This window comes from Prenolepis imparis, unplaced genomic scaffold, assembly GCF_030444845.1.
Source record: "Prenolepis imparis isolate NDT839.2.m4 unplaced genomic scaffold, iyPreImpa1.0 SCAF_5, whole genome shotgun sequence".
In the NCBI taxonomy this organism is placed as follows: domain Eukaryota; kingdom Metazoa; phylum Arthropoda; class Insecta; order Hymenoptera; family Formicidae; genus Prenolepis; species Prenolepis imparis.
Window position 1 is genome coordinate 5,765,753 of NW_028141163.1, and position 13,898 is coordinate 5,779,650.

Here is a 13,898-nt window from a genome sequence, read left to right on the forward strand (position 1 = left end):
GAGTTTCTTCCGGAAACGCTTGTCGCACTCGTTGCACTTGAACGGCAGATCCGCTTTGTCCATGTGTCGCGTCATATGAATACTCAGAGCCGCTAGAACAGTAGTCTCGTAATCGCACTCCTTGCACATGTAACTCGGTAAGAAGTGCGTCTTCTCGTGCCTCGTTAGGTCGCGAAACAGTCGAAATTTCTTGGGGCAGTGTTTACAGGGGAGATCTCCTACCGTGTGGCGCAGCAAGTGCTTCTGGTAGTTGCTCTTGTGTCGAAAGACCTTGTTACAGGTCTTGCAGAGAAACTCCAGCTCGGACTTCTCTTTCTTCACCTTCTTCAACGACGCAGCAATACGACCGGCGGAGTGGCCCTTGCGACCGCTTTTACGTACCGAATGCATCTTCATGTGCTTGCGAAGACTTACACCAGTTCTGAAGACCCGGCCGCACTGACCGCATGTATTCTTCCGCTTACCTTTGTGCTCGATCTCATGATTATCCAACAAGGATTGCGAGGCGAAGAAGACGCCGCAGAGCTTACAGTGATACGCCAAAGGTAGATCGTCGTCGTCATCCATGTTCACTTCTTGTTTTACAACGGTCACGGGCTTCGTTGAAGCCGCGGCCTCATCAATCGTGTCCGCACTCGGTTCCTGGCACTTCGACGTGGACTTGACGGGCTCGCCATTCTTCTTCACCAAGTCGAGCTTAGAGAACATTTCCATCGGGTAATATTCTTCAGGAAACGGTAGCTGGTTGTACCTGGAATTGAAAAATTCAGGGGGATATCAGTATCGAATACCCTTTCTGCATCGCGACGATCTTTCTTTCATTGCTCGATCTCGTGTTGCCTAGCAAATTATTCTATTCCTGTAAGTAAAATTGCTGACCAAATTTCAAGCTTTGTTAATTATGTAATGTAAAGCGAATAATTCGATAAAAAATTTTTAGTATTGTTTTATTATATACTTAATAAAAAAGTGATGTATGTATGTACTTAAGAAATATATACTGATATATACATAAGAGCAAAAACACTTGAAATGTGAAAGAGAAAACGACACGATTCAGATAGTCATTTAATTCTGAATAACATTTTTATTCATTATAATAATACATAATGCAGAAATATATCTCATATTTAATTTAAAAAAATAATTACTACTCTTATTGCAATATTAATTTCGCATACAAAATAAACACGTTGCGTATTTTTTGTTACTCTTTTTACTGAAAAATTATTTAACATTTAATATAAAGTTCTTTTTTGCATTAATTTTTTTACATAAATTCATTACCTTTTTATCACAATTTATTTTTTGTGATATATTTTTTTATTAAACATACAAAATAAAAGTAAACACTTATGTCAAATTATGATTTAAAAAATCATAAAAAAATGAAAATGTCTAAGTAAATCATTCAAAAGTAATAAAATTCAGATTGATTCTTTAATTCTTGATACCAATTTTTGTAATGCATTTAATACAGAAACTTAAGCTATTCATTCGGTATATTGTAATGTTTCAGAAAAAAAGAAAAAAAATTCTGTTAAATAAAACGGAAAAAATATTAACATTTCCAATTTGTTTATAAACAATTAATTTATAAATATTAGCAATGTTACATTTCTTAAAAAAAAAAAATCATTAATTGATATAAAATATGTAAGCAATTATACACAGCATTATAGATGCAGTATTAAACTACAAGATGGCAGTATACAATTACTAATTGTCTCTATTTTAAGTTTTCCTCTAATCTAAGGTTTTTTCTCTTGCATTGTCTTTTTATTGTTCACATTTGAGTGAAAGCGAGTATTAAGGATAAAGTACGCAATATTTTCTTTCTGCGCATGTGCCATTAGAATAATATTAAAAGAAAATCTTCGAAAAAAATCTTGGAAGAGAAAATGTCCTTAATTTTGATGACTTTAGAATAGAGGAAATCGACTAATATCGGTTCACTTTATCTCACAAAATACATTTGGGTCTATACATACAAGTCTGATGATATCACGCAAGTGTCTCTAACATAAGACACAATTGATCTAATACAATAAAAGTTATCTCTATTTAAAATACAGATTTATAAACTATAGAACTATATGTGTGCGCTGGCTACATGACCATCACGTTAACCATGTGTACTTTATTGTGAGCGTTTAGTAATCCTTTAGATACAAACGATTTGTTACAATAACTACACTGATACGGTCTTTGACCCGTGTGATATCGTTTATGTATAACAAGGGTCGAGTGTTGGGTGAAAGATTTTCCACAGGTGTCGCACGAATAAGGCTTCTCGCCGGTGTGTGTTCTCTTGTGCACAACCAACGTTGTCCTCTTGTGAAAAGCCTTGCCGCATACGTCGCAGACCAATGACTTTTCCCCACCGTGAAGACGTAAATGATCCTGAAGAGATCCCTTAGACGACACAGACTTACCGCACAGATGGCAATCGTATTTATTTTCACCAGTGTGCGACTTGACGTGGACCACTAGCGAGTTCTTGTAAGCGAATGTCTTGCCGCAGAACTCGCACTGATGTTTCACGGGTTTGAAGTTGGGATCGTGGATCTTCAAGTGACGCACCAGAGTGTGATTGTTGGGAAACGACTTGTCGCAGGCGGTGCATACGTGCTCCTTAGCCCCGTGCTTCACGTTCATGTGCCCGTGGAGCTCGGCGTTGGTGAAGAAGCCCTTATTGCAGATATCGCAGTGTCTCGTGTACTTTTCAAAGTGACGTTTGTGATGAGTAGCTAGCTGAGAGGCCTGCACGAACGCGCGACCGCACACGTCGCAGACAAAATTTCTCTCGTGAGTGTGGATTCGTTTGTGTACCGCCAAAGTGTTGGTCCTCTTGAAGGATTTGCCGCAAACATCGCATTGATAGGGTCGAGCGTCACTATGCGCCACTAAATGACCCTCGAACAGATTCTTTGATCTAAAAAGCTTCGTACATACGTTACACTCGTAAAACGTTTCACTGGTAGATTGCTTTTTTAGATTCGAATCACTTTGAGTAATTTCTTCTTCATTTGTAGTTTCTTCGAGCTCTTCTTCTTGCGTTGATGGATCCTGAATGTTTTCGGAAGAATCATGTTCCAAATTTACAGCCTTATGTAGCACGTATGTTTCTGGCTTTACAATTTTTTCTTCTTTAAGGGAAATAGAAACCAACGCAGAATCATGTACAGACAGTTCATTTTTTATACACGTCTCTGCTGGTTTTTCATTTCTGAAAAGAAAATGAAATAATGACTATATATATTTGATTTAAATTGTTACAAAATACTTTTTAATTAGAAGAAGATTTTTATAACTTTATAAATTTATTATTATATATATTCTTTTTCCCTATTAAATATATTTGTGATGTAACTTTCACATTATATGTTATTATAAACAAAAACAGCATTTTTTTTTCATAAAAAAGCTGTATTTAACATGATTTATACATATGTAAAATCATAATTTAATGTATCGTAAATGTTAAAAAGAAAATATCTGCTTTAATTCCTTTAATATTATATAGTACATGTGTTTAGTTATTGATAATTACTATGTAATTAAATTTATTTTCAAGATTCTCAGTTTAACTTTAAATAGGTTTTTTTTGTTAAACAATTTTAGATTTTAAATTGTAATTATAGGTTCTATATACAGCGTTAAATATACATATATACACTTTTTCTAAAAATAAATTTTATATAATTTATTAAATTTTTTTATTATTTTGTACATATTAAAATTTTTAATAACTTTTTCATACTATATATATCCTTTGTTTTAAAAAAATTACAAATAAAATGAGTAAAGATAATACTAAACACTAAACTCTCAGTCTCAAAATACAAAATAATGCGTACCTTTCAGAAATTTGCAGTAAATCTTTATTACAATATTTGCAATCCAGTTGAAGTATTCTCATATTGGTGATCGCGTTCCATCATCTGCATATATTATTCATATATGACGCCTTCACTACCAGTTTTCAATATGCCTTACATAATAATTTTAATAAAGTGCCAGATAAATGTAAAAAATATCTAATATATCACAACTATAAAAAAACTATATGTATGACGTATATTTATTATACATTTTTTATTTCTAATATGGATTAATAAAAATTTCAGCAAAATATATACAATATCAATAAAAAAAGTAATACACAATGTAATATTCACAATTTTACAAAATTATAATAGAAAATAACAATAGTTTGAAAAATGTGTAATGTGTATATGTCCATTTTTTTTAATTACTATCAGTCTCTCTAATGAAAAATTAATATTTTTTACGTGCACTTGATTCGGCGAATATCACAAATTGCACAGATTGAATTCTTCATTTTATTATACTTGATTTGATAATTATATGAAATAATATAGTTCAATCATAAAAACTAATTTAAAAAATCTGATATATGTATGTATAAAAAATTTGCACTTATGCCCTTTTAACATCATGATCATGATCGCACAATCTTCAGTTACATAATAATATACGAGATGCATTTATCGTAACATACAAATTAAATTAGAGATCAAAAGCTCACATTTAACTTAAAAAAGAAGTCGAAAAATGTCCCATTCATTTACTCTCATTATGAGATTTTATATGCGAGTTTAACGAACCCTGCTGCGTAAATCTCTTTTGACAAACTTTACACTCGTAAGGTCTCTCGCCGGTGTGCGTTCTCAGATGCACGATCAGGTACTTCCGTACACTGAATGCCTTGCCGCATATTTCGCAAACGTGTGGTTTTTCACCCGAGTGTATACGCATGTGGATCTGCAGATACGTTTTGCTGCTCACGGATTTGCCGCATACTTCGCATGTGATCTGATTCTCGCCCGTGTGTATCTTCAAATGCACTTTCAGCGCGGCCTTCCAGTAGCTCTCGAAGTTGCAGATGTTGCATTTGTGCTTCTCCCTCTCGCCGTGGGACTTCATATGCATGTTGAGATAGGCTGCGCTCGCGTACGCCATGTTACATATTTTACAGATGAACGGTTTCTCGCCGGTGTGCGTAAGCAAGTGACGCTCCAATGTCTGATTCGTGTAAAAGCCCTTGCCGCACATCTCGCAATGAGTCACGTATTCCTGATTGTGCTTCTTCTTGTGGAGACGCAGATCGTATCCGGAGACCTTTGAGATACCGCATATGTCGCAGGTGAATCGTTTATTGTGCTGCTTCAGATGGATCTTCAAGAATTCCTCGGTCTTGAAACATTTGCCGCATAAAATGCATTGAAATGGTTTCTCCTTCTGATGCACCTTTATCAAATGCTTTTGTAGTTTCTCCTCATTCGCGAAGATCTTATTGCATTCCTCGCAACAATTCTCTTCGGTCTTCAAATTCCTCTTGTGATCCTTTCTGTGCTTTAAAAATTGCAGCTTCTTGAGCATTTGCTTCCCACAAATTTCACACTCGTAAATCGTCGCGCTTTTGCGATTCGATTCAGGTCCAGGAAATTGTTTTATAACGTCTACTTTATCCGATGCAGACTTTTCCAGTTTATCGTTCGATTCGTCGGCCGTATATTCGACCGTTTCCGTAACTATTTCTTGATGACTGATATGATACTCTTCCACGGCAGATACTTCGTCCTGATATCGCACTAACTGTATGTCTTGCAATTCGTCGATCGGTTGCAGCTTTGTGCTTTCTATGTGGATCTCGACGCACCTGTAATAAATAATATTCGTCAACAACGCGTGAAGTATCGTGTATAGAATAAATACAGTCCTTAATACACAATCGATTTACTTGAGCTAACACAGGCAAGACTTTTTCACACTCTTGATAAGTCTTACGGAAAGCATCTTATGGGCATTTCGAGTTAATCGTGACTGTCAATCGACTGTGAGTCATTGTTCGACTTATGATTTTTATATTCTGAAAAGATTAATACATCACGCTTCTAGAAATTATTTCTCGTAATATCAAATGTTGCAATAATCTATGAATTGTTTCAGAAAACTTTTTTTTTAGTCCTATACATCACATACCTTTTTTTAAGACCAAATATTATATAAACTCTTATTTAATAAAATTTAAGTAAACAATTTTTCTTTGAAATATTCATATTATACTGGTGCTTATCACAAAAATGCACTATATACTCGTTTTATTAAAAATATACTTGTTTCATCAATTCAAGTATCAATCAAAGTAATACACAATTCCTGTTGATATAATAATTTTATTAGATACTACTACTATCAGAACTATTAACTAATTATATTATATTAAATTATAAGGATTTTGCTATTATTTGAAGTTTTATTTTTGTAATGATACATTTCATTTTTTTCCATTTCTTTCTATTTTACAAATTAATATTTTGTAAAATTAAATTACTATAAAATTATTATTATTATAAACAATCTTTATTACATTTGAACCAACTTTAAAATAAATAAGCGAAGATAAAGAAAATAGAAAACATTATATATGAATTATAATGGAATAAAGTAGAGAATGCATATATAGATTTATTGGAATATATACATAATATATACAATCTTGCATTATGTTGCATCCGCATTGACAAAACGCATTTTGTGTATAAACGTGTATAATATTCCAGTTTTAAATAAAAAAGAAAAACAAATATTTCTTAATCACACGCAAAGTATTACAGTAATATATGTGTAAAAGTTTTAAGGCTAAATCATGTAGATCAAATATTAAATCGAAAGATAATTAATAAAATAAATAAAGACAAACATAGTAATCAAAAATAATTCTCTATGGTTTACGAAGTTAGTCTTCCAAGTTAGTTTCACCTCTTGTTTCTTTAAAAAAGAAAAAAAAAAAAAAAAGAAAAAGTTTTGAAATATAATCCATAATAATGTAAATTCTCATATTCTCACACAGTTTGTCCTGAAAAACAGAGCTTAATTTTTATATTATTATTATTATTAATTCATGCAATTATTAAATGGAACATATCAAATAACAAACATTGCAATAATAAAATAAAATAATGAAGAATCAAATTACACTAATTGAAATTAATAATTCTTTTCATAGTAAATTACATAGAATAATATTTCAAAAAAACACATGTAATATTAAATGAAATCAACGCTGTGTATAAATGTGAACAGTCATCTGAAATGAAAAGCGTTTCGTAACAAATTTTTAAAAAGAAAAGACAAATGGGAATAAAAAAAAATTATTTAGAATTCTCGTGTCTTCGAAGATGCGCACTAAGTGTGCCACGTTGAGTAAAACATTTCTCACAAATTTTACACTTGTAGGGTTTCTCGCCGGTATGTGTTCGCCGATGTTTAATCAGATACTTTCTGGCGCTAAACGCTTTCCCACAAAACTCACAAATCTCCGGTTTCTCGCCGGTATGGATCCTAATATGAGTCTTCATGTACTGTCGTCTGATTAGCTTGCCACATACTTCGCATGCAACTTGATTCTCACCGGTGTGAGTCCACACGTGCTCTTTGTAATAATAACTATAAAACGTTTCGAAGCTGCATATCTCGCATTTGTACTTTTTCCTCATCTCGGGCTGACTGTGAATCTTCATGTGATTACGAAGGTAAACTTGATTGCCGAAGGATTTGTGGCAAATCTCGCAAGTACAGGGCTTCTCATCGGTGTGCACGCTCATGTGGGTCTTTAAGGTCGCCTTCAAATAGAAACCCTTATTACAAATCTTACAAAACTCCGTGAATTCTTTATTATGTCGCCTGATGTGGATCTTCAGATAATATTCCGACGTCAGCTTCGCGCCGCACACATAACAAATATGGGGCGCACCATGCAATATTTTATGCACGTTCAAGTATCTCTTCTTCTTGAATACCTTATGACACTCGTCGCATTTGATGGGACCCGCTGACAATTCCTTATTGTCTTCTCGATTTTTCTTGATCTTCTGATCAAGACTGACTGTATTCGTGACTGTACTTTTCCATTTCTGCTTCTTCTGCGTGTGTAGAGGATACTCGCATTTGATGGGACCCGCTGACAATTCCTTATTCTCTTCTCGATTTTTCTTGATCTTCTGATCAAGACTGACTGTATTCGTGACTGTATTTTTCCATTTCTGCTTCTTCTGCGTGTCTAGAGGATACTCGCATCGAATGTGACGATGTTTGATTAATTGTAACTTGCTTGAAAATGTTTGTCTGCAAATGTTACACTCGTGTTTCTTTTCTGCTTGACGTAACGCTTCTCGAGTTCTAAGTATCGATTGCTCCGTTCTATGTACTATCAAACTGGCTTCTGTATCGAAATCTTCGTTGCACGAATCACAATTATATGCAGCTATCTTTTGAACAAGAATAGTTTTGTTGCCAATGTCTTGAAAAATAACGTAAGATGCACCTTGATTCTGCCTTTCTACAGCAATATTTTTCGGATTCTTGGACCCCGAATTTTGACTTCTGAAAAAAAATTAAAAAATACAAATTATAAATGTATAATCGAAACATAAGTAATATTTCACTTTTATTTTATTGTTAGTCAATCCACGCGATGCATTAAACGACAATCATCATTGCATTATCCAAAAGATATGGGATCATATAGGCAGGAGAAAAATTATATAATCCTTAATATATCAAGAGAGCAAATCGATAAAATTAATAATTAAGCCAAAAAATATATCTTTATTTTATACTCATAAAATCTTCAAATAACGAAGTTTTAAATTTATGATATTAAATATTAAAATCTTATTACTTACTGTATAAGTGATTTCAGAGATCTGCGTTCAGTAACACATTGTGATTCAGATACTTCATCCCATGAAATAATTATAATATAAATCAAATTTATGCAATATAAAAAGTATACGCAAATCTGGGACAAATATAATTTTTAATTTTATATATTAATTTTAATAGAGAATTTTTCATTTTTAAAAACATTTCTGTAAAGTAAAAATATAGTTTAACAGAACAGAAGTCTTAAATACTTTTCTTTTTCTATACCGTAGAAAAACACACATATATTATTAAGAAAAATTCAATATCCTAGCGTGCATTATTATACACTTATAGAAACATTTTTATTTATTACATAGTTGTAAAAAAAAATAAGGTCTCTTCTAAAGAATTACAATAGGACTTTATTAAAAATAACACTGTAATTGCTTACACAAAAGTAATACTTAATAGAATATAGTAAAAAATTATGTAAAATGGAATGTTTAAGTTTTTGTTTTATAAATAACATTTCGCAAAAAATATAACATCTTGTAAAAGTATAACAAAGCAGACTAATAAAAATTATAAGATTTGACGATTTCAATTTTTTAATAACACGAAAGAAACATTTTCTGCAAATTCTTTGTAAAAGCTTAAATTTCTCTTGATATATATCATTAAAATGTTAAAATAATGTATGATACAATATAAAATACATATTCGAAAATAAAATCTCAAAATTTAGCTGCCATTAAGTAAAAAAAATGCAAGAAAGATTCATATAATAATAATACTATTTATTATTATTTATAAATTAATATTACTATTTTTTATTTTACAATTAATTAATATTATTACTATTTAATTTAATACTACTATTTCTTATAAAGTAATATAAACAAATAAATCACACTTAAAAATTGAATATCTTTAATCTGCATTAATTAATATAAAAATGCTTATAATTAACCATTTTTTATCAATAAGCAATGAGTAAAAACATCTCAATTTCTTTTCTTTTTTTTGAAAGAAAGAAAAAAAAATAAAATAAAAATAATTATTTATTGTCTATAAAAAAATTTCATGGAACAGAATAATAAAATATACATCTCTATTATTATATAAAAACTATAGCATTTTCTTTAGGTTATTATTACATTATAATCACCTGCAGTAGAACTTTATTTTCGTGGATTTTCAAATATATAATAGCTAAGGCACACTATCGGATAGTTCAAAACATTATTCCGATAATTTAAAACATTGTTTAATAGACGTTTGTAACATTTAGGCAAGTGTCACATTCTTGTTAGAAGTGTAAATAATGATTTATGATTAATGATTTAATATATCACCGCGTGAAATTTGATATAAAAATGCGTATAAAGTAAATATCGAACAATAATTTTCGACCTATAAATCCATATTACTATTACACATAAGAATTTTAAAAAAATAGAAGCTGAAAAAATACTATTATAGTATTAAATATACTAAATAATATTAATAAAAAATATTAAATAATACTAAAAATATTAAATTAAATAATACTAAACAATAATACTAAAAATTTATGGACGGTTTGTTGCAATCTGCAAAAGATCTCTTATTTTATTGACGTAATGATATTTGAATGTAATGGACAAATCTCAAAACATTGTGAACAAATCTACGATAATTACAACTATTTATTTACTGCTTCGCAATTTGTTTTGTATAAATATAAAAAAATTCATTTTTTTATATTTATTATTTCCTCTATATAAGATTAATTATATACCAATATTTTACTGATAAAACTTTTAAAGATGCGATTTGATTAAATCTCGTAAAATCAATTTTCAACGAAGATGTTGCATGTATATATAACTTATAAGTTTTATTTTTCAACAATTCTTTTTCATAATTTACTCACAAATTACAATAAATAGCCTGTATTATTTTGTGATTTTTTCGAAGCAGATCTAAGTTAACCATATCATCTGTCAGACTTTTCAAAGGATAATTATAACTCGATAAAGTGTCTCTTTATACTTTAAACGATTAGTGCGTCGCAAACACATCGTCTAGTTTAACATGGCTTAAAATATATTATTATAAAAGCGAGTCCCTGTGCCTTATAATTTTTATCAAATCTACAAAAGAAACTGTGGTACCTAGGGATACTTCATTTTAATTTTTATGGAATTGTTTTTTGTATTTTTAAATATTGTTTATAAATAGTAATTATATAATAAAGTTATAAAATTCTAACAATTAAAATTACACAGAATATTACAGAGTATCCAAATATTTTGTAAGTTTTTAAAAAATTATCAAATATATAAAGTTTAATTCTATTAACATAAAATATATTTGCAAAAAAAGTCCAGAAACAAACTTTATAAAAACTAAACTGAAAACTAAATGATAAATGTATGGAGTATATATAATTATTCAGGTTATAAATTATTAATAAATAAGAAAAGTAGATTAAGTTTTCAATCTTCAAACATTTATTGTATCATTGAAAAAAAAATAATTGGTCTGTTCCAAGATACAATATGACCCTAAGATATCACAGTCTCTCTTCTACTTTGTAACATTCAAAGCTTACCGATATATTTACTGCAGACACTTAACAGTCGTTTCTTCTGCATATTACACGCAAGTACTATCTATATTAATATAAAAAAGTAAATAAGAGAGCTTAATTATATAAAAAAAGTATGGGATCTATCGTTGCCATTTAGTTCTAACTGGGCAACATTATAGTGACAGTATCAAGAGACAGAGAATCTTGTTGTTGCAGCTCGTGTTGCTGCTGCTGCTGCTGTTCCTGCTCCTGTTGCCGCGCGTTTTGTTTTGCATGCGTTTTTAGATGCGAGTTCAACATAGTTTTAGAAGCAAACGATTTGTTACAGCACGTGCAGGGATAGGGTCGATCGCCCGTATGACCTCGCAAGTGTACCACCAACGTAGTCCGTTGTGTGAACCTTTTGTAGCAGTGCGTGCACTGATGCGGTTTCTCGCCAGTGTGCGTGCGACGATGCACACTCAGATAGTTTTGTGAAATAAAGCCCTTGCCGCAGGTATCGCAGATGTGCGGCTTCTCGCCGGTGTGCTTGCGCAGATGCACCGCCAGATAAGTCTTGCTGGACACCGACTTGTCGCATATCGGACATACGTATTCATTCTGCGGACCGACGTTACCATGCGTCTTCATGTGGACCAACAGCACCTGCTTCCGGGAGAAACGTTTGTTGCACAGCTCGCAATGGTGCTTCCTCTGCGGCGGCACGTAGTCTGGCTGATGCAGTTTCGCGTGCAGTCGTAGACCCTGACGGTAGCGAAATGTAGCGTTGCACACGTCGCATTGAAACGGCTTGTCCGGTACGTGCGACAACATATGTACCTGGCAGTTGCTCTTGCTTCGGAATTGCTCGCCGCATGCCTCGCACTGATATTTGTACCCATCGGACGTGTGATACCTTTGATGGACAATCAAGTGCTCCCTATGCGTGGTCACGTAATCGCAATCATCGCAACTATAACACTCCTCGTGTTGCTCCTTCTGGTGCTCTAGCAGCTCCGACATCGTCGAGAAGCTGCAGCCACAATTCTCGCAGACCAATTGGTCGTCCTTCGATCGCGCTCGTTCCTCGGAACAAGATTCGTGCGTTTCTTGATGTAAACTAAGAGCCTGATCGGAGGAAAAACTGTCGCCGCAGAACTCGCACTGCCTAACAGTTTCGTGAACGAGTACATCTGTTGTTTCCATCTTCGGTGTGTTTAATGGGTCCGCTATCAGTAACTGCGTGTGGCCCTGGATAAAGACGTGCTTGATTTCACCGGATCCGCACCGCTGCCGATCCTCGGGCAGCATCGTGAGTTTTGACACAATATATCTGCAAAGAAGACAGACACAAACGGGAGTCAATCAAACGTGCTCGTGCCTCGTCGCCTTTTCGTTCTTTACCGTTGCCTTAACGAGGTAAGCGAGATATTTACAGGGACGATCTGCTGGTCACTCGTGCTCGATTATATGGAAATTGGGTAGTCAATAAAGCGCTTCTCACTAATGATATTTCTAGCATTTTCTTTATTACGCAGTCACCTCCTACCTTCTACCTTTTCTTACTGATGTCTTATCGCTTAAACAATGCTTATTTGTGAGCGAACACCGTCGCTTACTGTTGCACTAATTGTTGTACTAGCTTGTTTATGTGATTTTGTATAGAATAATCCATGACTACAACTAATTATATTCTACATTTACTTAATACTATAATAATTTTTCGTGTTTATGTCGTATTAATTAATAAGAGAGATGTGGACATTTTTACAATATTAATCTATTAATCTATTAATAGTCGCGTACTATGTCCTATAAGTGCACAATTTTATTTTATATTTATTGCTTACAGTACATAGACTATTACTATTGTTTATTGTTTAGTATTTCTATTGTTTATAGAAAACCATAAATTCAGCCTGACAATTTTGATTTTTTTTTGTAGTAAAAATTTGATGAAAAATATTTGTTATAACACTGTAATTGAGAATGTTAGATATTCTTTTAAGCATGTTATCTAAATCAAAAGTTTATAGAATTAATTCAATTAGAACTGTATGAAAAATTATCTTTAATGTCCACTCGTCGAAAAATTTAATTTAAATTTAACTAACATTTTGATTTTCTATTATTTATTATCTATAATATTTAATATATATATAATTCACACTTAATTCGGCTTTTAGCACGATTAAAAAACAGATAACAAACATCCCATATAACACGATTGTATAAATATAGCTTCATTTTCTCCGCGTCTATATTTTACACAATTTAATCATAACTCTCTATAAATGTTATTAATTAATATTGATATGCTTATTAATATTCTATAAATAATAACTTGAAATTGCTTTCCTGTTTGATCTAGAGAATGCAGTATCTAGAAAAAGGAACAAAGAATCAGTTAACTTCAATTAATATTGATAGCAATGGCTTTCATAATGCATAAATTTTATCTTTTAATATGCGTCTTTTATATCAATTAAGCATTATTAATAATTCATAAAGCAACCATGACAATTTTGTAATATTTGGACATTACAGCAAATGATTTAATAATAATATATTAATTATATAATTAAATTTCTAAAAATTCTAAATTATAAAGATTAAAAAATATCAATTAAATAATCGATTGCTGTAGATAAAGTAATAGAAATGTATT

The 13,898-nt window shown here is 31.8% G+C and overlaps 3 protein-coding genes across 3 annotated transcripts in view; all 3 read right to left on the bottom strand.

The window, feature by feature from the left end:
- LOC145936019 (uncharacterized) overlaps nucleotides 1-13,898 on the bottom strand; it is a 50,839-nt gene that overhangs the window by 27,724 nt on the left and 9,217 nt on the right. The window lies entirely within an intron of this gene.
- LOC145936399 (uncharacterized) lies at nucleotides 1,293-4,583 on the bottom strand. The gene is made up of 2 exons (XM_083038612.1): nucleotides 3,861-4,583; nucleotides 1,293-3,229 (listed from the first exon to the last, which is right to left on the bottom strand). The coding sequence occupies exons 1-2, from the start codon at nucleotides 3,920-3,922 to the stop codon at nucleotides 2,110-2,112; spliced, it is 1,182 nt and encodes a 393-aa protein (XP_082894738.1). The 5' UTR covers nucleotides 3,923-4,583; the 3' UTR covers nucleotides 1,293-2,109.
- On the bottom strand, nucleotides 6,411-12,752 carry LOC145935963 (uncharacterized). The gene is made up of 4 exons (XM_083037796.1): nucleotides 12,667-12,752; nucleotides 11,416-12,563; nucleotides 9,273-9,339; nucleotides 6,411-8,412 (listed from the first exon to the last, which is right to left on the bottom strand). Exons 1-4 carry the CDS (start codon nucleotides 12,750-12,752, stop codon nucleotides 7,182-7,184), a joined length of 2,532 nt encoding a protein of 843 aa, XP_082893922.1. The 3' UTR covers nucleotides 6,411-7,181.